Source organism: Notothenia rossii (genome assembly GCF_949606895.1).
Source record: "Notothenia rossii genome assembly, chromosome: 9".
NCBI classification, from domain to species: domain Eukaryota; kingdom Metazoa; phylum Chordata; class Actinopteri; order Perciformes; family Nototheniidae; genus Notothenia; species Notothenia rossii.
In genome coordinates, this window is record NC_136907.1 from 74,337,290 (window position 1) to 74,362,250 (window position 24,961).

General features: G+C 38.2%; 1 protein-coding gene across 3 annotated transcripts; it reads left to right on the forward strand.

Moving 5' to 3' along the window:
* The first annotated feature begins 802 nt into the window (after positions 1 to 802).
* On the forward strand, positions 803 to 24,478 carry LOC307020887 (uncharacterized protein). Of its 3 annotated transcripts, XM_079652575.1 has the most exons (16): positions 803 to 1,107; positions 1,292 to 1,315; positions 2,539 to 2,594; positions 5,858 to 6,024; positions 6,300 to 6,463; positions 9,954 to 10,046; positions 12,292 to 12,387; positions 14,064 to 14,139; positions 14,813 to 14,859; positions 16,305 to 16,377; positions 16,896 to 17,495; positions 19,359 to 19,458; positions 20,450 to 20,688; positions 21,713 to 21,774; positions 21,973 to 22,017; positions 23,347 to 24,478. In XM_079652575.1, exons 1-15 carry the CDS (start codon positions 1,003 to 1,005, stop codon positions 22,009 to 22,011), a joined length of 1,941 nt encoding a protein of 646 aa, XP_079508701.1. In that variant the 5' UTR covers positions 803 to 1,002; the 3' UTR covers positions 22,012 to 22,017; positions 23,347 to 24,478. The 3 variants fall into 3 exon arrangements, with proteins under 3 accessions (XP_079508701.1, XP_079508702.1, XP_079508703.1); XM_079652576.1 differs by lacking the exon at positions 1,292 to 1,315 and having other exon boundaries at positions 815 to 1,107; XM_079652577.1 differs by lacking the exons at positions 803 to 1,107; positions 1,292 to 1,315 and adding an exon at positions 1,333 to 1,492.
* The last annotated feature ends 483 nt before the right edge of the window (positions 24,479 to 24,961 follow it).

Sequence of the window (24,961 nt, forward strand, 5' to 3'; positions counted from 1 at the left end):
ATCAAACCACTAGAAAGAAACAACATAAGATGATGCCTAACAAATTAAATCTATTTAAACCTGTTTTAAGTTTCATCTAGAAAGAATACATTTCAACGTTTTTATTCTAAATAATTGTAGTAACTGTAATTACGATCCACAATGTGCACCATAGACTGTTTATCATATATATATACACATCTATATAAAGGGATGTGCACACATACAATTTGTTTGCATTGCTCTCAATATACTTACACAGAAATAGACATAGCAGCTAAGGACGAGGACAACAAGACTGCAGAAAATCATAGATGGGACCACAATGGTCACATGTATGTAATAAAATACGTTTATATAAATATATATTAAGCACACACAACAAAATAAGTGTTTCTAACTTGTAGACTAAAAAAAAAGAGCAAATACATACATCATTTATATACATAGGCTCCTACATTTATATTGTGTATCCAATAAACCCATTCTATAGATTTATATCCTTCATTATTGAACGTATATTCACTGCTTTGCATATTTTGTTTATCTTCTGCTGCTGATATGTATATTTTTTATTGTTTTTTATTTATTTTGATTGTATTGTATTTACCTGGAATTCATGTGCAATGTCTTATCTATGCTGCTGTGATGAACACATCTCCCAAATCTGGATCAATAAACTATATCTTATCTTATGATGAATGGATACACATGGACAGGATGGGTAAGTAGATATGTAAAGATATCTGTAATCTTTTTAAAAACTATTTTCCATCATGATATTATCGTAAGATGTGTCAGTTGTCCGTTTAACTTCATGTTAATAAAAATCGAATCCCAAAAACATGCTCTTGTTGTTGTTCTGCCCCCGAGCAAAATCGGCACTTCCCATGATGCATTTCGAAGGGGGCGTGTGTCAGAGGCTCATGGCTGCACGCTAAATAGCGAGCATGAAGTGAACTGTTAATAACATAATATAATATTCCAGTTTTTCCCTGGTTTCTCCGCCGTCAGTCGTACATAATGGCTTCAGAGGAAGACGCCACGCTGCTGTTTCTCATCTTCCAGCACCTCAAGGTGCACGGATACAAGAAAGCTGCCAAGGTGCTGGAGAAAGACATTGCTCAGGTAGGTACTTTTGCTCAGATTATTCAAAATTCACTGCTTTACTCAGTGTAAAACCGACCCTATCTGATTCTCCCGTTGTGTTCTTGTTCCTGATCATATTTACCATTGTTAATGCTATTTCTTTACCGAGCATGCGCGTTTGCATTATTTACATGAACTGAATTAAATATATATGTGATTTCAGTGTGCTTCTTGCTCCAGTGTTGCAGTGAGTGATTTGCAGGGCGTCGTATGTATGTGTGAGTGTGTGTATGAGCACATGTGTGTCGGTGTTCAGGCCTCCTGAAGGAAAAGAACATAATGTTTCAGGAGCTGCATGGCTGTGGAAACAACGCTGCTGAGGGCCTGCTACTGCACAATGAGACCCATTCAGACCCCCATACATGTTTGTGTTTTTCAATGATTAAAGTTGTACATGTTGATATAAATGTGCTATAGCGGCATTGATGAGTCATTTTAATAAATGAGTTGATTGTAAGTTCATTAATTGGCAGGTAATACACTATTAATTCATACATTGTTCAGGTAATATTTCAAGCAAGTCACATTTGTTTCTATTTTAAATATTTGTTTATTTCATATCCTAAAGCTGAATATCTTTGGGTTTAAGTCCTACTAGGAACTAGGGGAAAGTTTGATGCATTTCTTTCACTGTTTTCTGAAGGTTTATAGGCTAAACTACTAAATGATGTTGTTAAATTAACAATAATTAAAAGATAACAACAGTTATTTATTAATTAGCTGCATCCCTAAAATGATCAGAGTGCACGTGTAGAGCCATGCTGCATCCACACACACCAAGAGGCTGAGCCAAGAGCTAGTATATCGTCGCTTAACATATTTTTCAGTAGGCTATATTATAAAAACTGCAACATTTTAATGAAAACTTAATTTAAAATCAAACCAATTTATGCTTGGTAAGTTTTTAAACCCTTTTGTTGAGTCGGTGTTTTATTCTGTAATGTTTCCTACATAATGTCACTTATTGTGTTACACTGAAATAAAGACAAATTACAAATGTGTTATTTCTAAAGTCTGCCATTGAGAGTCTTGGCTGGTTTCAGGTTTCAGGCCCACGGGCTAAAAATAAAGCCAAAAGTTTCTGCTGACAAAGTTTTAGGAAGAAACAATAGAGAAAAATGTCTCACCACTAATCTCTAAAATTAAACCATTCACTGCTGTCAGAGGCATCGTTCCCCTGCTCATCATTGCATTTCCACGAACTCTCTTACTGCCAGTTTTGTTTCTTGCTGCATGGATTCCTTTCCGGGAGCCCGTGGCTTTAAATTCCTGACCAACAGGAAATTAGGTTTCTCTAAGATGGGTTGAAAGGATATTGTCCAGCCACTCTTGATTATAGATGAGACATTCTTGGAACACGTTCTCTTGTTTTTTGTTTCAGGCTGCTAAAAATGTTTTGTGTTTGTTTAGGTGGAAACACCAGAGGAGACCCCCAATCTTCATGAGATCTACACAGGCTGGATGAAGTAAGTCCAACTTGTTACTACACAATCTGCAAGTAGGAGGAGTCCACCTTTTTCCTTTCAAACTTTAACAGTTGATAGATTCAGGAGTAAAGCCCTAGCATGTAAACAAAACAATGCATATGTTTAAATCAACTTTTTTTAATCAAATGTCATTACATGTTTTAGATAAACTGATATACAGTCAATGGTTTATTTACACTGTGCATTCACATCAGTCATGAACATATTATACAAAAATACTCTTAATAGTGCCCAATAACTACATTAGATAAAAGGAAATTATGAGAAATGTTGTTAAGAATTTGGATAAATTCAGGTAAAATGGACATGCTAGACGAGTGATCTGAAGGGGGATGGAAGAAGGACAGGAAAGAGACTTATTTAAAACAATACAATTAAAATGATCCGATAAAAACATTGTATCGTCAATATAAGCAATGTCCTCATAGCACCGATTGCGTTAATTAAAAGTGTCTACATCACTGATCTGTTTATAAAAATGTAACTCGAGTCTGGACCGGATGTTACACAACCATATTGCCTTGGAAAGAGAGGAGGAAGAAGACGAAGAGAAAGTGTAAATTAGGACAGAGAGGAGGAAGAGTTGTGAAAGGAGGTACTGGTGATCGAGGACCCCGTGTGTCCCGCTGAACTCACAGGGGTGTGTTGTTGGCGTCACCTCTGTGTTGGGCAACCTGTTGGAATTTGCACTTTCTAGGGTCCTGTTAACAGCTGCTCTTCACTTCATATATATTATCTTTCTAACCCCACACCTAGCATGGAGCTGTTGGCCTCTATCCAACCTTCTAGTCTGTTTTCGTGGATGTGCTTAGATGGCCAAAGCTCTTAATTCAGCTCCTTCAGAACAGCCTCAGCCCACAGGAAGTGTGCTATGTCTTTGAAACTAATTTCCGTAGAGGCCAAACTACAATTTCCTTGTGGGTCCGTGATGCCATTGGGCCCAAAAAAACTTTCCCCAATGACTTGCATTGCGTTTTTTTACGCTAATCAACTACCCAGTAGAAACACTTCAATAGCCCTTTTCCAACGTAACGTCCTAAAAGTTGTAAAATGTGCTTTTTTATTTGACTTATTATCTGTAATATCTGTGTTTCTTCTTATTCTGCTGCTGCCATGACACTTGAATTTCCCTACAGGCATAAATAAAGGTCTATCTTATGTTATCTGAAAACTAAAATCCATAAATATTTACCCTCCTTCATTTATTTGGCCAAGCTGACACTGAATGAGAAACCCCTGTGATGCAGCAGCTGTTTAAGGAAACGCAAAAGTGCATGTGCTATGATGCCGAGGATCCTCAGAAGACCTCAGGATTCTTGCTCTCTTCGAACGGTGCCCCCCCCCCAAAGCAGTATCCACTTCTGTTAACACATCCATGCCTTAAGCCCCATCAAAGTCTCCTGCTTCTCCCTATCAAAAAAGGCTTTGATGTCCCCATTGATACAGGGTTAAACATATTTCCTGGGTCATTAGTCGTGCTGTGCCTGTTGCTCTGGTCCTGCCTGACGCACACCTACTTCCTATGTTGTAAATGTATTATATTTTAAATGTACTCACACCTATTGCACATCTGAACGTCCTGGGAGAGGGAACCTTCCTCTGTTGCTCTCCCTGAGGTTTCTTTCATTTTTTCCCCATTAATAGTGGGGTTTCTTCATGGAGGGTCTAAGGACAGATGATACTGTATTCTGTACAAACTGTAAAGCCCCCTTTGTCAGGGTTTTTGGGGGCTTGAACACGAGTAATATTCAGGGCCACACAGTAACCCCGCTGCGAGGCTCCGGCGAACAGTTCATGAGCGTGCTCACTAGTGCACCTCCCTCCCCCCCGTTCATAAAGTCAAGAACCCCTCAAAAGGTACGGTTTATTTCATTTTAAAGATGCGCACCAAGCAACATCTCCAGGTGCTCCTTTGAGAACACGGGCAAAAAAAGTTATGTGCACCCCTGGTAATATTGCCATCATCTTTACTTTACAGCTTACAGTATGTCGCTTTGGATAAAATCGTCAGCTAAATGCAATGTAATGTAATGTAACAGCGTTTTCCATTATCGTTTACCATTATTATTTAATTACCATGCTTTTTTTTCGAATTACGTTTGTAGACTCCGAAGAAAAGCATGCAGCTTTGGTGGATTGCAAATTTAAATCTGTCCCTTTGAACAGGATGTCCCTGTTCGTGAATGACCGTCTGGCCTTCTGCCCGGTGCATTCTGGGATTTAAATCCCTGCTGCTCTAAAACAGATTAAGCGGGCGGCAGATAAGTGATGAATGAATGAATGACATCAGCTCTTGTCTGTGATTTCCCCAGTGTAAATACAAGTCTATGGCATTGGTCTGAATGTGAAACCAATGTTTATAATTCCCCTTTTCCTACAGCTGCTTTGAGGAGTTGAGGTTTCATTTCAGTTATAACATTGATTTGATGACACTTCTTTCTGCTCATCAGTCACATTCAAACACATTCCCGTGGTCAGAATAATTCACTCTGCTTGTAAACATCCTTCAGACTCTTTGAATTTCTCATCGTGACAGTCAGAAACATCTGTAGTTCTTGGCTGCTCGACTCATGATGGACTGATCCCCAGTCAGTTTTCTGCAGCGATGACGCAGGAAGCACTTTGATCTTGTTTTTAATTCTCAAGACATTTCCTTAAAGCACTTCACACCTTTTTTTCAGAAACTCCTTAACTTACACAAGACAAAAAACATGCCACAAGACTTGAGCTGTGCCATGTCATTCTATAAATCATGTACAATATAATAAGGGTCACAATATGTCTGTTTTATCACTAAGTTCATAAAAAATGACATTCATGAAGACGGCAAAGTGTCTTTCTTTAGTTTATAACTTTATAACTTTGTTTTCAAAGGTCTTTTTGGAGCTGTTTTGCCAGAATCCACCATTTAAAAAAAAAAAAAAAAAAAAAAAAAAAGTACCAGCTGTAGGTTGTTCTCCATTTCCTCTGTGCATTGCATTGTGGGAGAAAAGTATCTATCAACAGCAAACTCAATTTTGTGACTGCGTATTCTAAAAACCTGCTCAGGGAAGGCAAGTTTATTTATAGCACCTTTCAACACAAGGCAATTCAAAGTGCTACGAATTAGTCTGACGTATGGATTTGGATTGAGATTATAAGAAACACATGCATGTATGAGCACTCCCCAGTCTTTTAAATGACCGAAAGGTGTATTAACAAACGTCCAGTATTAAAAGGAGATGTGTGTTTTTGTGTTATAGGCTGTACTCTCTAGCTCAGGATGCCAAGCAGGAGACAGAAGACGCCGCTCACCTGAAGAAGAACGGCATCAAACCAGAACCTGCCACCAGCGAAGAAGAAGATATCGCAGACACCAAACTCAACAACATCACCCAGGAAAATCATGTGGATGCAAAACCTCCAGCTGGTACATTTAAATACGTTGTAATGCAGCGGCCATCGCACACATTAACAAGTCTTAGCAGTGTCACACAGACGCTATGGTACCTATTAGCTTTCTTGATTGCTCACGTTTGTACGAGGTGATGAATCAGTGGGTACTTTTTTAGTAGAATGTGTGTCATAACGGATCCATCGTCTTGTATCTGCAAAACAGATCTACCTATAAGTTAACTGAAACTGGAACTATTTTGTATATGTTGTAAACCCCCTTTTAAAAAGTTATTTTTTTTGTTGCTCCAGAGTCCAGGACAGATGTTAAGGAGTCTGCGGAGGTGCTCAGTGAGGAGAGAGAAGAGGAGTCTGTCTCTGAGCAGCTGCTACCTCCTGCAGGAGAAACAAAAACAACAGACCTAGAGAGTGAGGAAGGAGAAAAGAAAGAGGAGGAAACGATTGCAGAGGAACAGGTGAGCAGAGAAATGCACATATATCATGCATCATTAGACATGTATACATATCGATTCATAATGATCTTCTTTCATAACTGTATGTTAACCTCATTTCGTAGTTTTTTTAGTTATACTGTTACCTGGATTTTTCATTATCCTGGTTCACTCTTTTTGCTGCTCTGACGCCTGCATTTCAAGGATTAATAAAGGTTGATCTTATCATAACAAACAAACAAACAAACAAACAAACAAACACATAACTGCAGAGAGAAGTCAGCAGCAGCATGAGGTGACAGAAGCAGGCTTATTATTGGATGGTCCCCAGTTCAAATCCCTGAAATATCTGAGGCAATAAAACCTTCATTAGATACAAAAAGTAACATCTCCCTTTTTTCACACTTTTGCTTTTATGATGTACGGTACTGCAGCTGCCCTTTCAAATAATGTGCTGTAGTATGAAGGCAATTAAAAACTACTTTTTCCATTCTGACCTTGACCTTCTTGCTTATATGTCCACTGCACAGAGGATTTGGGGTCAGAATAACCAGAAAAGTATGCTGGCTTGGAGACTGCAAAAGAGGCCCTATTAAGGGGTTTCTCTTTCCTGTAGTGTGTTATATTGTTGCGCTTCTATTGGCTGCCGCTCCAACACATTGTACCTGATAGGCTAAGGGGCGGGACATCTCTAAGCGGTTGCCCAATCAGCAGCATGAGAAAAATAAAGAGCTTTTTGAATATTAACGCATGGAGACATGTCACTACATACAAACATCAACTTAAACATGATGATATGATAAGTGGCTACAGTTTGCTCTTCTAAAAGTTAAAAATCCAAAGAGTTTTTAAAAAAGCCACAATACATCATGTTATCTAATTAATGATAAACGATGACGGAGGAACAGAAAGAAGCGGTTAAAACGATGTTTCTGTAGCAGCCGGAAATCAGTACCCTTACGATAACACACACTCACACATTCCCACACTCACACACATTCACACACACACACACACACACACACACACACACACACACACACACACACACACACACACACACACACACACACACACACACACACACACACACACACACACACACACACACACACACACACACACATAGCTGTTGCCCAGTCACTGTGGTAATTGTGATGATAGACGGACAGAACCGTTAGTCCAGTGTTGTTTTATTCCTCTGAATTACACACACACTCATGTCATGGCTACTTGTCTCGTCTGAATCTGTTAGATTGTGTGCGTTTGTTATTTTAAGTCTGTGTGTTCCTGTGTGTGTATCAAAGTGTTGTCTCTGTTGTTTTCTGTCGGCCCAGTGAGGCAGTAGATAATTGTGTTTGGACGGAAACTGTGTGACAGAATGATAATGTTCTGAGATGTGTGTGTCTGTGTGTGTGTGTGTCTATGCGTGTGTGTGTGTCTATGTGTGTGTGTGTATGTGTGTGTGTGTGTGTGTGTGGTTTTGTCTGTGTGTGAATAACTCTGTGGTTCTAGCTACAAAGTCCTGATTACGTTTCATTGTGTTCGAAGATAAAAGAGTGGCTGTTTTTACACACTTTTCTGTCTCTGCTGAAGATGAGTGAAGCTCCGCACACTACAGTTCTCTTTCAACAGAATAAATATGTTTTCTAGTGAACAGAATTACATTAAAAAAGAGTTTATTATTTTGTCCTTTATTGTTCAACGGATGGTCTGATAATATCCGGCCTGCATGCAGAGAGAATTTTACTACAATCTGAAAAACACATTTAACATCATATGTCTATTTGTGATTTTCTTTTGATTTAAAGTTTCTCATTGTCAGTCTGGAATTCATTGGAGCCAGCTGGTGCCTTGGAGCTCAATTATTGTCCAATAAGAAACAAGAAACTCACCACTATGCTCGCTGACATGATCCTCTTTTACCATGAACACAGGCCTACATTAAAAGAATGCACCAATAATATATTTATTTGTTCTCTTAGTTTGAGTATATATTATATATTTCCTTAATGGGGAAAGAATAAATGCCTGTATGCATTCATGACCAGTTATTAAAGATTCACATCCTTAGTAGGAAAGTCCGAAAGCATAAAGTAGAATATTGTCACTTTTTTCCCCTGTACATCTTGCAAATCTCTCATTGTACTAAATTGTTTTTAGATTTTTTTTGTGTGACATTTGTGTAGTTTTTTATAATAGCTTTGTTTGCTCATGTTTTAAAACTTTACAGAGTGACATCACTATGTAACACTCACACTTATATTGGATATCGCTCCAGCACATTGTACGTGATAGGCTAAGGGGCGGGACATCTCTAAGCGGTTGACCAATCACAACAGAGCCGGTCAGCTAACCAATCAGAGCAGACTGGGCTCTGGTTTCAGACAGAGGGTGAAAAGGGGTGCTGCAGCACAGGCAGTATGAGAACAATAAAGAACCTTTTGAGCATTAAAGCATGGAGACATGTCCCAGTGGAGACACTACATACTGATATACACCTGAACATCAGCAGGAGAGGACTCTTTAAAGTAGAGACACTACATACTGATATACACCTGAACATCAGCAGGAGAGGACTCTTTAAAGTAGAGACACTACACACTGATATACACCTGAACATCAGCAGGAGAGGACTCTTTAAAGTAGAGACACTACATACTGATATACACCTGAACATCAGCAGGAGAGGACTCTTTAAAGTAGAGACACTACATACTGATATACACCTGAACATCAGCAGGAGAGGACTCTTTAAAGTAGAGACACTACATACTGATATACACCTGAGCATCAGCAGGAGAGGACTCTTTAAAGTAGAGACACTACATACTGATATACACCTGAGCATCAGCAGGAGAGGACTCTTTAAAGTAGAGACACTACATACTGATATACACCTGAGCATCAGCAGGAGAGGACTCTTTAAAGTAGAGACACTACATACTGATATACACCTGAACATCAGCAGGAGAGGACTCTTTAAAGTAGAGACACTACATACTGATATACACCTGAATATCAGCAGGAGAGGACTCTTTAAAGTAGAGACACTACATACTGATATACACCTGAACATCAGCAGGAGAGGACTCTTTAAAGTAGAGACACTACATACTGATATACACCTGAGCATCAGCAGGAGAGGACTCTTTAAAGTAGAGACACTACATACTGATATACACCTGAACATCAGCAGGAGAGGACTCTTTAAAGTAGAGACACTACATACTGATATACACCTGAGCATCAGCAGGAGAGGACTCTTTAAAGTAGAGACACTACATACTGATATACACCTGAACATCAGCAGGAGAGGACTCTTTAAAGTAGAGACACTACATACTGATATACACCTGAACATCAGCAGGAGAGGACTCTTTAAAGTAGAGACACTACATACTGATATACACCTGAACATCAGCAGGAGAGGACTCTTTAAAAAGCAGCTTTCAAATGTGTATTTTTTTCTTTAAACAAATTTTTTTAACCACCTACCTCTTCATGTTTGCAGTCAGCTCCAGTAGAAGAGGCATCTGAAGCGGCAGGGGAAGAGGTCGAGCCCGACGCAGCCCTGACCCCCGGAGAGGAGCAGAAGGAGACGCAGGTTAGTGACCCGGGATCAGAGAGGGCAAAAATACACACATCCTTTCCTCAAGTAGAAGTACAGATACTCCTGTTTAAAAATACTCTGGTGAAAGTAGAAGTACTGACTAAACTTCTTTACTCAAGTTAAAGTAAAGAGGCTTTGAAATGTACTTCAGTAAAAAGTACCCATAACTAGCAGCTGTTTTAAAGAGTACCTGACCTCCCTTTATATTAATAGAACAGTAATGTCATTTTTAGCTAATGAATGTTTCCATGCTGAACAACGGCAACATGACAACGTTTTCATTGGTCCCTCTTCTTTAGAGAAGACCAGGAAATGATGGATACATGGATCGTGTGAAAATCAATAGGCACGCAATGACTCTAAATAATAATGATTTTTTTTTAAGTTAATGAAGCTTTCAAACTGATTTCTTTCACACATATTTATTAAAATCCAATCGTACAGAAATCTGAATCAGAAACCTTTATTCATTTACTAAATTATTATTTATTTAATATGTTTTGTTGCCGGTTTTTAGAATGACGTGAATAAAAGATAAACAAAATGAAAACATGTATTTAAACAGAACAAGTTAAAGTAAAATCAATATCAGAAAACTTTATTAAATTGCTTCAATTTATTTTATTCAATTTGGTTTGGTTTCTTATTGTTAGAATAAAGTAAAGTAGGAATGTGTAATACTAAGACAAAAATAAAGGTATTATAAACGTAAAAAGTGAAGCAAATAATGTCCAAGAATTAATAAAATAAATACAAAATAAACATTTGAAGTTAAATGTCCAATAAAAAACTATTAATACAATAAAACAAGAAGTTATTGTAAAACTGTGCACATGGTACTACAATATGCACTGTGTATATTACAATATGAACAGTGGTGTGGGAGGCGTGTGGCGCAGTGGGTTAATGCGCTGATCTACGAATCAGAGGATAGCAAGTTCAAGTCCCACAGCAGTCAGCGTGTCGTTGTGTTCCTGGGACACTTCACCCCAAATTGCTCCTGGGATTGCCCACAGGAGAGGGTTTCTATCTATCCTTATTTTTATTATGATGTTCAACCTTCCTGAGTAACTGGCGTCCAAGATGTTAAACCGTCCTCCATTTGAGACAGCAAGCAGCTCTGTTGAATATCAACCTTCTTCAAACCAAACGGCTCCGACGGTTCAGAAAGGAACAGAAATGTAATCAGTTGTATTCACGACTCATAAAGCCGTCAGTATTTGTTGAATCCTGGCAGAGCCTCGGCTCCCCTCTGCACATCTGGAAGAGATCACAGATTGGGCTGCGAGTCGCTGCATTGTTTGTGCTTTTAGCTTCCAGTAAGAAACAGTGAAGACACGCCGTCTGATTTGCTGAGTCATCTAGTTTTATAAGAATATTCTGGCTTGTGGGAAGCTTTTCTCTGAGAACCATAGCTGTCATTACTCTCAATAAATATGACCCGTCTGTCTTTTACCAGATGGTCAATCCCTGAAACAGTTTTACGAGTGATCTGGGTGACTAAAAAACTGTTAGAATCATTTTGTTTCTTTCCTGAGGTTGAGGCGGGGGGTGGGGGTGGGGATGGGGGGTAGGATGTTTAAAATAGAAAACTGAAAGTGAGCATTATGTTTCTGTCACTTTCTTGTTCTGTAATTCTATATGTTGTACTTTTAATGCTCAATAAAATATATAAAAAAAAGAAAAACAGTTTGAAATATCACCATCAAATTTCAACTTTATCCAAACCCGCGCACAATTACCTTGTTAACACAATATCTCTGATTGTTGGCGCCATTTTGAAGTGTCAAAACATTACTTTTTAACGCTTTCCATGTGTTTATCATAGAATAATTCATGGTGTGTTTCATTGCAGGCCTTATCTTCTTAGTTTTAGCTAAAAACATACAATAAAAAAAGATATCAACAGAACTACTGTTTGGTATATCGTTGAACTTCCATACATGGCTCTCGACAATGTCCTTGTGCAAAGGCCTTTTAATTACCTACGTCTTAGGTGTTCTTATATCTTGTTTTGTGTGTAATTTCTGTGGATAATGTTTTCTAAACTGCAGCCTGACTTCTCAATGTCTGTGTTTCCAGACTTTGATAACTAACTTTTATCACAACCAAACTAAACTACAGAGTAAAGCTATGGAATAACCACGCTCTAATCTAAACTAAAATCTATGCTTCATTCTCTGCCGTTAAACTTGTTTTGTTTCTGTGTCATCTTGTCTTCTCTCTGATTTCCTCTCAGGAGTCAGAAGCAGCCACAGATGAAGCCTCTGCATTGGAGCAGACAGCTGTCAATCAAACTGAGGCCTCAGAAGAAGGGGAGGGCAGCGCTGCGGAGGTAAAGCACTGGTTGATATTTCAAAGACACAAGACAACTAAATAACAATGATAAAAATAAAATAAACTATTGTTGTTGAAACAGAGTACGACACATTTGACTATTATTTATTTGACACTAAAATAGTGCAGGTGGAAGAAACAAATGTAAGGTTAAATATTGGACAGTGAAATACAATTAACTATTATGATAATACATTTAATCAATTCCAAAGATGCAAAAACAAAAGAAATGCAGGAGCTAGAGACACGGCAGCCATCTTGCCTTCAGGGTTTACCAAATAGTATTTTATTTCTTTACATTTTAAGCTTATGTTGAGGTTTTTCGAATGAAGTTTTGAATATCTCTTATACCCCCAAAAATGGCCTCAAACGAAATCCTCGATTTGAATGCAGCGATTCAACAGATTGTATTAGTTACTGCTTATTTAGTTAATGTTACTCGTCAGTTTGGTTAACATAAATACATTTAGTCAGCCGGCTTTATTCCTAATATGTTGTTAGATTGCTGCTGGACGGCCCCGTTAATACAGTCACAAGAGGCGCGTTCACACCGGAGTACTTTTCCCGTTTAGTGCCGTTAGTGCCTGGAATTTTGTGCTCACACCAAAAAGAGAACTTAGTTCAGAGAACTTTTACCCCCATTTTTAGTGCCTGCTAGAGAGGTGGTACTATCCTGGGGAGAAAAAAGTACCAATTTCTGATTGGCTGGGCGAATTGCAAACCACGTCCCGTAAAACTCTGAAAGGTTTTGTGAAGCCGCCATTTTATTTCCTCGCATTAGCATTATTAGCATTAGCCCCGCGCAGCAACGGAGAGAGACTAACTTATGGCAACACAAAAAAAACATGGGAGATGAGGAGGTGCCGGCGTTCTGGAGATTTACTCGGAAGGCCAGTCCCCAACTCCGGGGACTTCTGGCTGGGGACTTCGGGTGGCAGTATACGCCGTGAATCGTCTGCCACTGCGTCAGGCCGTTGTGTCCTTGGGAACGACACTTCGCCTGAATTTGCTCCTCTGGGTAATGCGCACAGTAATGACTCTTACATGTCTAATATGTGTAATTGTAAAGCGCTTTGAGCACCTGCAAACGCGTTTTAATAAAAAATGTGATGCGTTAAACAGTACAAAATATATATCATGAAATGTAAACATAATATGGAATTAGGAAATTATACTTTGTTTTTTATATGTATTTTAACTTTCCAGTAGTTATTGAAAAAGTCTGAAACGCAGCCACCTCTGGAATCAATTTCTTCACATAGTTTGTTCATAATAAACGCAATGAATAGACATTTAAATCTTGATTTGGAATTCAAGTGTCAACGTTATCAAACTATTTGGTAGAGCCCCTTGGACATTTATATATTTCTTAATATATTGGCAACAGAACTTTCATTTTTTTATCCATTTTGGGGCCTATAGCAAAACATATAGAATTTAATCATCATCATTACAGTGCCAATACATTCAGATTTGAAAGAGTTCATGTACAAGTTGCATGTCTCACATCTCTGGTTCTTATTTCCCACCTTATGTCCGGATAATGTTTGTTATAAGTTACTCAGTGCATCCTTTGGTGGCTCACAGTGACTGAAAACACTTTACTATGGAGACATAAAAATTGAGAAATGAAGCGTTCTGCAGACGTTGTTGACCTGTTCATTCCTCTCGCAGCCGATCGAGCCCGACACTACAGAGGCTCAGGAGACCAATGAGCAGCAGGAGGAGGCTGAAGCCCCGCCCCCTGCAGGTATGAACAGCCAATCAGATGTCAGATGTAGCTCTTAACATGTTATGTATGGGATCTCTTTCTCAGGAATCTCAAGCAGTTGAGAGGAAACGCCTCAGAGAGCATTTTAACAGATCCAAACAGGAAGTATAGTGACAGGTGTTAATAGTAAAGATCTGAAGCTAACAACTCCTATTTTAATTCATTCAACTGCAGATTGGATAAGATTGCATCTACTATCACCTATTATGCAAAATGCACTTTTCTACATCAACATGTGTCCCCTCTGTGGAAAGAGACTCTGAAAGTTTCAGGACAAAAGATTCTCTCTCTTTTTGTCCTGATCCATTTTTATAAAAACAGGTCTGAAAATGAGCCGATCAGATTTTGGCCACTTTGTGATGTCATAACAATGTTTTTTTGGCTTGTGTAACCATTAGCCAATCAGCAACCAAGGTTTTTCTCAGCAGAGATCCCGATGTATATGTCTCTGAATGACTTAACGTTGCTAGTTGCTAAATTGGATTGCAAACATTTCTGGATCAGAACCAACATTATTGGTTCATCTAATCAAATTGTGTGCATGGCAAGTCGACACCTCTGCCGTGAAAAATGCTCGTTATCAAAATTAATTCAGAAAGAAATAGATTAGATAAACTTTATGATTAAATAATAATGTTTTCATCTTTTTCAGACCCTGTTTCTGAGAACCCACAAGAAGAGGTAGAGGAGGCATCTAAGGTACGCTGAAACATTTAGTTTGAGGGGCTTTTATTTGTTGTATGAACTGTATTAGGATCGTCTTACGTTCCCTACTAATCTAGGGGTAAAGGTTGAGTAACGACATGTATAATAACCTGGGCCGCTCAGGTGAACTCAGGTGAGATGCAGACTTCCTGTTGGAGGGTTTGATAACACACTCCCCTGCACACTTGTTGGACTGGACGCCCACATTTAGGGGTAGGATATAAGGCAGGGGTGTCCAAACTACGGTCCGGGGACCAAATGTGGCCAGCGGACCATTTTGAATTGTAGTATAATGACTTAAGTATAATAAACTTCTGCTTGTCTGATATTTTACTTCTTAATATATAGTTCAAATATATGACAGTATTCATGTTTTATTTTCAAATAAATTCAGTCAATTAAAGTTGAAAACATGTTCTAACAAATCTAAGTTGATAAGAAAAAAGCCCAAAAACACATTTCCATAACAAGCTTCAAATAGAGCCTTCATATTTCCTCAGCAGGCTTCTGTTTTAAGGAATGAGCTGCTAACAAGATAAATGAAACCCTCTGGAGAGCTGGGATTTAGGCAGTTTTTTTTTTGTCTTAAAGCATTTGAAAGTGTCAAGAATAATTTGCATACATTTGATTGATTTCGCTGACTTATAACTCAACTTATGAGGCAATACACCTCGAGTGAGCGCCGAGCAGACCAGCCCTTCTTATATTTTTCTGTATGTGGCCCTCAGTGAAATAAGTTTGGACACACCTGGTGTAGGGGGAGGTTTGGAATCAAGCTAGAGACTTCTTCTTCTTCTTTGGTGTTTTACGGCAGGTGCATCCCTAGTGTTTGGGATTTTCTTTGACTGTTCCTCAAACTTTTTAAAGTCTTTCCATCAGACAAGACTTTCTTAAAAAAAACTAAATATCATTTCCCTCCCCTGAGTTCTTTCTCCACATTCAAATACATTTCCAAGTTTGTCCTCAACTCCTCCCTCTGTCCTGTCTTTGCTGAGTATGTTTCCTGTATGACAAAAAGACGTGTTCGCCTGTTTCATTCTCATTGCATATATATCACACAACTCTGTCGGATGTTTTCCTATTTTGAAAAGCGTACTAATGAGATTTCCGTGTCCAGTTCTCATCCTGCTCATCACCACTTGACCTTTTCCCCTATCTCATAAAACCCCATCTTGTTTTGTATTGAATATAGATGCCTTCCCTTTATTGAGCTATTCCAGAATTGCTACTGCTGGGTTGTGTTTCTCCACGCTGAACGCTTCCCCTCTCACTTTGATAGTCTGGCTTTGATTTAGAGAGACTGCTGCAGCTCCTCAGCCTTTGTTTAGGTGCTGATGAGTGATTTGGAGCAGCTGAGGGAGAGGCTGCACCCGAGGGAGGCAATCAGACACACACACACAGAGCTCAGTGTGTTAAATGTCCTGTCTGTGTTTCTTCAGGACGGTGGCCTTGCATCCCCGCTGACGGCTGAAGACCAGACGAAGTCCCCCGAGGACCCCGACACTGAAGCCGGTAACACGTCGAGTGCAGGATGCTTTTATCCAAAACATAAAGTGGGAAACCAACTTTTGAAAGAGATTTATTTCAACCAAAGCAAACGTTTGACTCTTAAACTTTTAACGGCGGGTAAATAAAGGTTGAAAGGTTTTTTCAAATGACAAAGTCACCGAAACACACTACTCTCTTTTACTTTATGAATCACTTGCAGATTTATTGACTTATGGTCATTTATATTTATCTCCTTAATGTCTGTATCCACTAGGAGTTAATATACTATTTTCTATTGTTTTCAAGTGAAGAAACCGAAAGCATTTGTTGATTAAAGCACGGTGTACTGATCGAGAGGTCATATTGACACCTGTGTGTTTTCTTAATTTACGAAAAGAAGCATTGTGTCATCTTGTTTTAACACTTCCTATTTCTGCGTTGTTGGACATGATAATGTTGTTGCTGCTTCCTTTGTGTTATTAATGCATGCTGTGTTCTCAGAAGCAGAGAAGGAGATCTTGAATTGTTATTTTGTTCTTCAGAAAAAGCAACTATGGAGGAGCAAGTAGAGCCAGAAGTCTTCATCATCCTCACAGAGGACGAGGAGGCTGTTACTCCGAAGAAGAGGAAGAAAAGGAAGAGCAAAACTGATGCAGACACGCCGACGGAGGAAACACTGAGCCCAGACGCATCCACACCAGATACAGCTCTGAGCGCCAAGAAGAGAAAGAGAAACAAAAAGATACCTGAGGCCGAGGAAGAGGAGGAGAAGAAGGAAGAGGAAGAGGAGAAGAAGGAAGAAGAGGAGGAGAAGGAGAAGGAGGAAGAGGAAATGCCTCAGGCCACTCCATCGAAGAAGAAGGGTAGGAAAAGGAAAATGGAGCCGGATGCAGTGGAAGAGGAGGCAACTCCCGTCACTCCTTCAGCAAATCAAATGAAAAAGAAAAAGAATAAAACAAAAGATGTTGAAGAGAAGGAGAGCGAGGTTACTGTGGTGGAGGAGGAGGAGGAGGAGGGTCTCGTGAGTCCAGCTGAAACGACACCGGAGAAAAAGAAGAAGGGGAAAAAGGGGAAGAAGGTGGACGGTCAGGAGGAGGTGCAGTCTGAGGAGCAACCAGCAGGGGGCGATGCAGAGACAACAGGTAGTCAGAAAATATGCTAAAATATATATTTAACTTCAATAGATAATAATAATAATAATAATAATAATCCATAGCATTCGAGCGAAAGAATTACTAACAAAGCACTTATATACTAATAAAGGGCTGGCTTATCTAAAGCCAGTTGAGTAGCACTTGAAATGTTTGGCTCTATAAAACCTGATGTACTTATATGATTCTGTTTTCTTCTAGTTTGTATCTTGTTGGTCGAACGCACTTATTGTAAGTTGCTTTGGATAAAAGCGTCAGCTAAATGAAATCTATAGACATGTGATACAGCAATACTCAATATCTCAAGGCTTTCTTACCCTTTTAATGATCAATAGACGTTGATTGAAGTACTAAACTTTCCGGCTACTTTATACGTCTTTCGTAAAATAAATGTTATTACATTTATCTGGAATTGTTTTTAGTTACATTTCAGATGAAAGTTTTAAACCAGAGCCAAGACAGTAATGTATAAAGAGTATGGTAATTAAAATGATCTCCACCTTGAGTGGCTGCAACATTAACAGTGTTGTTATCTTAATTAAAATGAGATATTAAAGCAAGTCAAATGTTGGGCTGCTTGGATAATGTTCATTGGAGCTACAACAACTTCCTGTTTCTTGCAAATTGCGTGAAAAAGTTGCCACAAAATTGCATTTTTGTTGAATAAAAACCATGCAGTCTATTATGAAAACTCACATTGTTACGGTCTTAGGATCGTGCATACTTAAAGTGGACCTATCATGCTATATTTGAATAATATAGTGTAGGACCATACCTATATAAGGCATATTTTAGGGCGGTGGTGGCGAAGTCGATAGGGACTTGGCTTGGCAACTGGAAGGTCAACAGTTCAAGTCCCAGCAAGACCAAGTGCTACCGAGGTGTCCCTGAGCAAGGCACCGTTCCCTACACTGCCCCCCGGGCGCCGTACATAATGGCAGCCCACTGCTCCTAACACTAGGATGGGTCAAATGCAGAGAAACAATTTCCCCACAGGGATTAATAAAGTATATCAAAATCAAAAAAAAAAAAATCATATTTATACTTTTTATTTTTCAAAATACCAAACAGATCATGCATTTTAGCCATTCCTCATTTCGCTCAATTTAACACTATCTTTGCATGGGCTGATTCTGTGAGAACAGCACCATCTACAGGCCTGGCATATGTACTACAGCGTCTCCAGCGCTTTCCAACGGCAATGTCCGTGGCTGTCTCCTCCTGATTGGTGGAGTTGGCCCAATAGCCGTAGCGCCACTTCTGTGACGTCATAGAAGTGTTCAAATCTGGATCAGTCTGTATCAGATCCGTTGCAGCCCCTTTTTTTTAGAGATTTGGGTATGGAGGAAAATAGAGAGGGTTGTGTTTTCTGACACTTGGTGAGTTCCCTAGAACACCGGGGACACATGTTCATGTATCAAAGACGTACAAAAGTGCATTTTGCATGATAGGCCACCTTTAAACTATAAGTTCATCGGGGGTTCATTTGTAAAATAAGTTTAAAAGAACTTTAAATGGAAAAGACGGCCTAAAATTCAAAGTGTCTAACCTGATAGAGACTTTTTAGTTTGTTCCTAATACTACAAAATGTTATACATTTAGTGAAAACGAGCCCATACGCAAGAGCCACATCAGATGTATGTGTAGCGATGTTTGCAGCTTATCCGGAGCACGTAAAACCTCTCAGAAATGTGATTTATTTGCATGGAGTTTATTTTATACACAACAGTTTCTATCGGGTCTTTGTGGAGCCTAATTAGAATATATGATACGGTAGTTTTACAATAACTTAGTTCTGCGGCCTAATTCAACCTAAAGTAAAATATCTGAGTACTAATCACGTTCTCCTTTCAGACGCAGACGCCTCTCTGCTCTCGTCGGGCAAAAAGAAGAAGCGTCTCAGGAAGAAACTGAGTCTGAAGAAGAGACAGAGGATCCACAAGAAAGAGGAGAAGTAAGTTCAGCATCTTCTGCTTTTATTCATCACAAAATGAGATGTGACGATTAGACATTTCAAGCTTCCTCTGAAACCATCCATAGAGGCTTTAAAGGACACTCAGTACAGCCCTTAAACCTTTATTGTTTTAAAGTGCATGTAGTTAAGTTTGAGATTCATTTAAAACACGTCAACACATTTAAATGTTGTTTTCTTTTATATTTTTATGTCACACAAAAAAGCAAAGCATTGGAAAAGTCAAAAAATTGCAGAAAAACTAGGAAAAATAAATACCTTTTTTACTATAGGAATGTCTGTTCTTTATTCATAGAATATAAAAATAAATATATGTTTGATATCCATAATATAACTTAACAGTATTAAAGGTTACCTATCATGCTATTTTCAGGCAATAGCATAGGTCTCAGATTTATAAAAAACATTTCTATGAATTGTTTTGCTCAAAAATACCAAACAGATCACCCATTCTAGCCACGCCTCATATCCCTCTATTTCACTTCCTGTTTCAAAAGTGCTGATTTTATGTATAAAGCTTTAAAAAAATTGATAACAAATAAAAAGGAGGGGGCTGAGCTCATGCGGGACCCGGCAGCTACGGTCTAAACTAAATGCTGCCGTGATGAAACACCATATCATGGATTATCAAGGATTCTCTCTGAAACAGTATGGAGCTCAAAGGCTTTCTCTCTTGCCGGTTATACCACAAGGTGAGTTCCTTTTTATTTCCTGCTTCTTCACACACATGCTCTCCAGTACAGGATAGCTCTGAGTGTTAGCGATGCTAATGTAAACACCGAGCATATTACGTCCAAAACAGTCGGGCATTGTTTCTGATAGCAACGTTTCTGCGTGGGTCCACATTTCAGATATTACGTCATATCGGACGCAAATCTGGATAAAAAAAAATAGATGCATAAACATCTTTAGGCAACGTATAACAAGAATAATATGGCATTTATATAACATTGACCTTTTTTTTTTTTCCCAGACAAAAGCAGGTTCAGACAGAGGAAACGCCTGAACCAAAAGAAACACCAAAGAAGAAGAAGCAGAAGAAGAAGGGATCAGTGACAGAGGATGAGAGCGAGGCGGTGAGCGCTGAGCTTTCTGAAGTCGACTCGACTCCACTCTCAAAGAAGAAGAAGAAGAAGATGATGAAGAGTGAGGAAGAAGAGGAGACTGCAGAGACCCCCGACACTGTGAGCCCCGACGTTTCTGCAAAGAAGAGTAAGAGACTGTCTGATTGTCATTTTCATATTTATTCTATTTCCATAGGGCTGAGGCGTACTATGATGTTCATCGAGTCATTATTACGTTTGATAATGGAGGAAGTTCCCCGATCAAAACTCATCCTTCACATTTGAGATTTTAGTTTTTTAAGGATTTCCAAATCATTTAAATAATAATAATAATTGTAATCTCAATCAATCACATTTATTTAAAAAACAACTCACGTTGACCAAAGTGCTGTACAGAACAGAGCAGGCAGCCAACACAACCTTTCATAAAATAAATAAATAAAAGAAACACCGACGTAAACATTAATTCACACAGCTCAAATAATCAAACACATAGGCATAAACTCTTTCAGCCGGATAGGGAGTTAAAAGTGTGTTTTTGGATTTAAAGCCGTTTAGGGGCTTAGGAGATCTTTATACACAAACGAGACAAGTTTAAAATCAATTCTGAAGCGCACTAAATAGTTTCTGTGTTGAGAAGTTATTTTGAGTGACAGTCATGCATATAGTTCTTAATATTTAAGGTATTTGGAGCTGTATCTTTGCCATATTGAGTTAAATTAACTTAATCGCTATAAAGACATATTTTAAAATGTTAAATTTAACAAGTACCACTCTGAGCTGGAGCCTTACACCTTATACATTCAATTCAAAGATGTTATTGTCATATGCACAAAGCTACAGTGTACCTGAGCTCCTGCAACAATGCAACATATATAATAAAATACAACATAAAAAGTAGTGCAAAAAGTCTATACATGTACATAGAATATGATATGTGCAAGAACGGAATATTAAATTAAATAATGTAAATGAAATACGGTTTATTGCGGTGATAACTATTTATACAAATGAGTAGATTGCAAGATGACAAGCAGGAATGTGTATTGGTGCACTTTACAGAGCTCAACATATTAATGATCCAGATTGTATACAGATTTTAAAAAAGGCGTGTCTTTTTAGAGGACACATATTAACTTCACGATGTACTAATATTCACGTTTTGTCCGCAGAGAAGAACAGACTAAAGGCAGAGCCGGCTGCAGAGCAACAAACTCCTCAGGCTTCTTCTACGGTAAGAAACTCAAACGTCTCACTTTCTGTAACAACACTGTAATATCTAATAATCTAATCCCCATGTTCGGCTGCAAAGAAAGATAACATTTGGGCACAAAAGTCTTCTTTTAAGTGTAAAAAACCTGCACCAGCTTTGTCCCACAATAATTCAACATTTCTACATTAATTTATAAAACCTTCTTTCTTACATTTCCAGAAAAAGAAATCCCCCAAGAAGAAGATATCCTCTAAATAAATCTGGGTAAGTTTGACGTTTACGAGTTATAATTAAACACTTGTTTCTTAAATGGTTTTGTGGTATTGTATATCTTACGTTTCTAATTGAGCTGCGCAACGTTTAAAGTACAATAACGTTTGTTTCTAATGTTGAAGGATGCTCATTGTGGATCGTCTTGAATTTAAAAACCTTTGTCTTAATGGAGACCTTCATTGCTTTCTAAGTTCAACATAAATGTTCTATATTATGAATTATTATGAGTTTTTTTTCATGAAATGTTTACCTATCAGTTTCCCCCTGTGTTTCCCTAACATTAGATAATAATGTCATATTTTGGTCTGCTTGGAAAATGTGCATTGGAGCTTCAACAACTCATGTCTTTGGTGAAAAAGTTGCCACAAAATCGCACGTTTGCAGTCTATTAACCCTTAGATGCATAAATGGGTCATTTTTGACCCGGTGACGTGCATGGTATCCTTGAAGTATCTTTGTAATTACATTTTTTTTTATCATTTCATATTCCAGCTATTCCTCAAAAAACATGTTTTGGATATCATGCCATTCACATTTTAAATTTACATTTTAAGAAATTGTAGTTTTTGTATTTCTACCCCAAGCTTCCATAAGTGGGTCAAAAATGACCCGCATGCATTTCCTATGGAATTTCGTTTTTTTTTCAAAATGTAAAAGAAATGTCTAAAATTATAAATAGTGAAAACTGAAATATAAAATATTTCTAGTGTGAACCAAAATATAATGCTAAATATTATACAAGTGATTTTTCTGAACCAAAATGACAAAAAGGCATAAAAACACATATTATTCTAATACGGGTCCTTTTTGACCCACTTATGGACGAGTGTAGGGTCCAGTCACTCGTGCATCTAAGGGTTAAGAAAACTCACATTGTTAAGGTCCGAAGATCGGGCCTAGTTAACTCCGAGTTGATCGGGGTACATTTGTAAAACAAGTTAAAAAGTAAAAAAAAAAAAAAAATTAAATGGAAAAAACAGCCTAATATTCAACATTTCCGAATTCCTGTTGGATATTTTGCTAACCTTTTTAAAGAGACTTTTTGTTGTACATGTCCACATAGTAGATATAAATACCAATTGTACACATAAAGGTGGAATGCGTGGGGGCGGTACCAAGTCATTAAGCCACGCCCATAAACAAGAACCGTATCAGATGTATTTTTCGACATACTACACTAGGACTTATTTTGTTAATTTGCGACATAAAATACAATGGAAAAACATTACTTGTAGACTTGGAGGTAAAACAATTCAATTTGCGCGTTATGATTTATTTTCCTTTAGTGATGACTAACGAGGATTTTCATCTGTTTTTCAGACGCCAGCAGACGCCATTTCTTTCCTGGACTATGAGCCAATAAAACCAACCGGACAATCTGAACAACGCTTGTGCCTTTACTCCTGATTGTTCTGTCTGAGATGAAAGTGTTTCTGAGAGCGTTGCAATGTCTTCCTGCTCTTAAAATACTGTGAAAGCAATAGATTTTACATAAACGTGCAGTTTTATGTTTTCAAAGACAGGAGGGGAATTCGTACTGATTTTATTTACCATTGATGGGGTTTTGGGGGGATTTAAACTTTTTTTAAATGACAATATAATGGCCAATTGTATTTTGTTTTTAAACCTTAATCGACTGTACTCTTAAACAGCTTTCTGATTTACTTTTTAAATGAAAGCTGTGTCAAATTTAAAGTTTAGTTTATCTCATCAGATATTTCTTGGACTTGTAATTGTCCAAAATGTACCCAAAGTATTTCTTTCCTTTCTTTCTACAATAGACGCCAAACTTTACTTTGAATGTTTTTACTTTAATCAGAGGGCAAATTAGGATGATAAGAGGCTTCAAATCAAACCTTTAATAACCCAATTACAATCCATCAGAACCCAAATATTATCAGTAATGAACTGAAAAACAACAGCAAATGTTTGGAGTAGCACTTGCTTTAATTAAACGATTACTCATCATTCGATTGATTCGTTGTTTTAGTTATCCAAAGTGATAATTGACAACATGAAGTGGACCTGTTGGTGATATAATTAATGTTATATTACAGTTTGTGATGTCCTATTTTCCCACATCATCCACACTCTGTTGGTCAGGGATGAGCTTTGTACTGCTCATACAGTGGTGGTAAAAATGTCAATAAAACATTTCAATATGTTTTTAGAATAGTTCTTAATGGTGTCAACGATTAACTTTTTTCTAAGTGGTTACTCAGTATTGTTTTAGAATAGAAACTCATGTTACGTAGGATTTGTTTTTAGTTTTCTTTCATGAAGCTGTGAAATGTTGGGTTTTGTTTACACGTTTCTTATTCCCATTAACTATTATCTATGCATCTGATGACATGTGGTTGCTAGGCAGGAATGTTGTCACTACTTTTATTTGTATCTGCTGTTATTGAGGACCAACATGTGTGTGTGAAACAAAATAAAACTCTGAAGCAGCTTTCATTTTGTGGTTGTGTTTTTTTCTATCTATTACTTACTACATGGCTTAGTTGAATACTCGATTCTGATTGGTCAATTTGGACATTTCAGGGGCAATATGACAGTACAGACTGTTAAGCACTATAATGACCGTTGTTGAAGAGGATCAAGAGAGACAGGAAAAGAGGTTAAAAGACGGAGCGCTGGACGTCAGATAAATGAACAGAAGAAGACAGACAGGTTCTTATTAAACATCCATGTTGTAGTCCGCTATATAGAAAACTGTAGTTTCCCCACAGCAGCAGACGCACATTTATGAAGTCCTCTGGCGCATCATAAACACGTCGGATAGTGAAAGTGCAGTCAGATTCTCAAAGCACTGCAGTCTCTTCTCCTAAGTCCTTTTGAATTCTCCTATCCACTATCCCTTAACCCCGTGACGTTTCACTCAGAGGTCAAGGGATAGACCAGTGTTTCTCAAACTTTTTCATACCAAGGACCA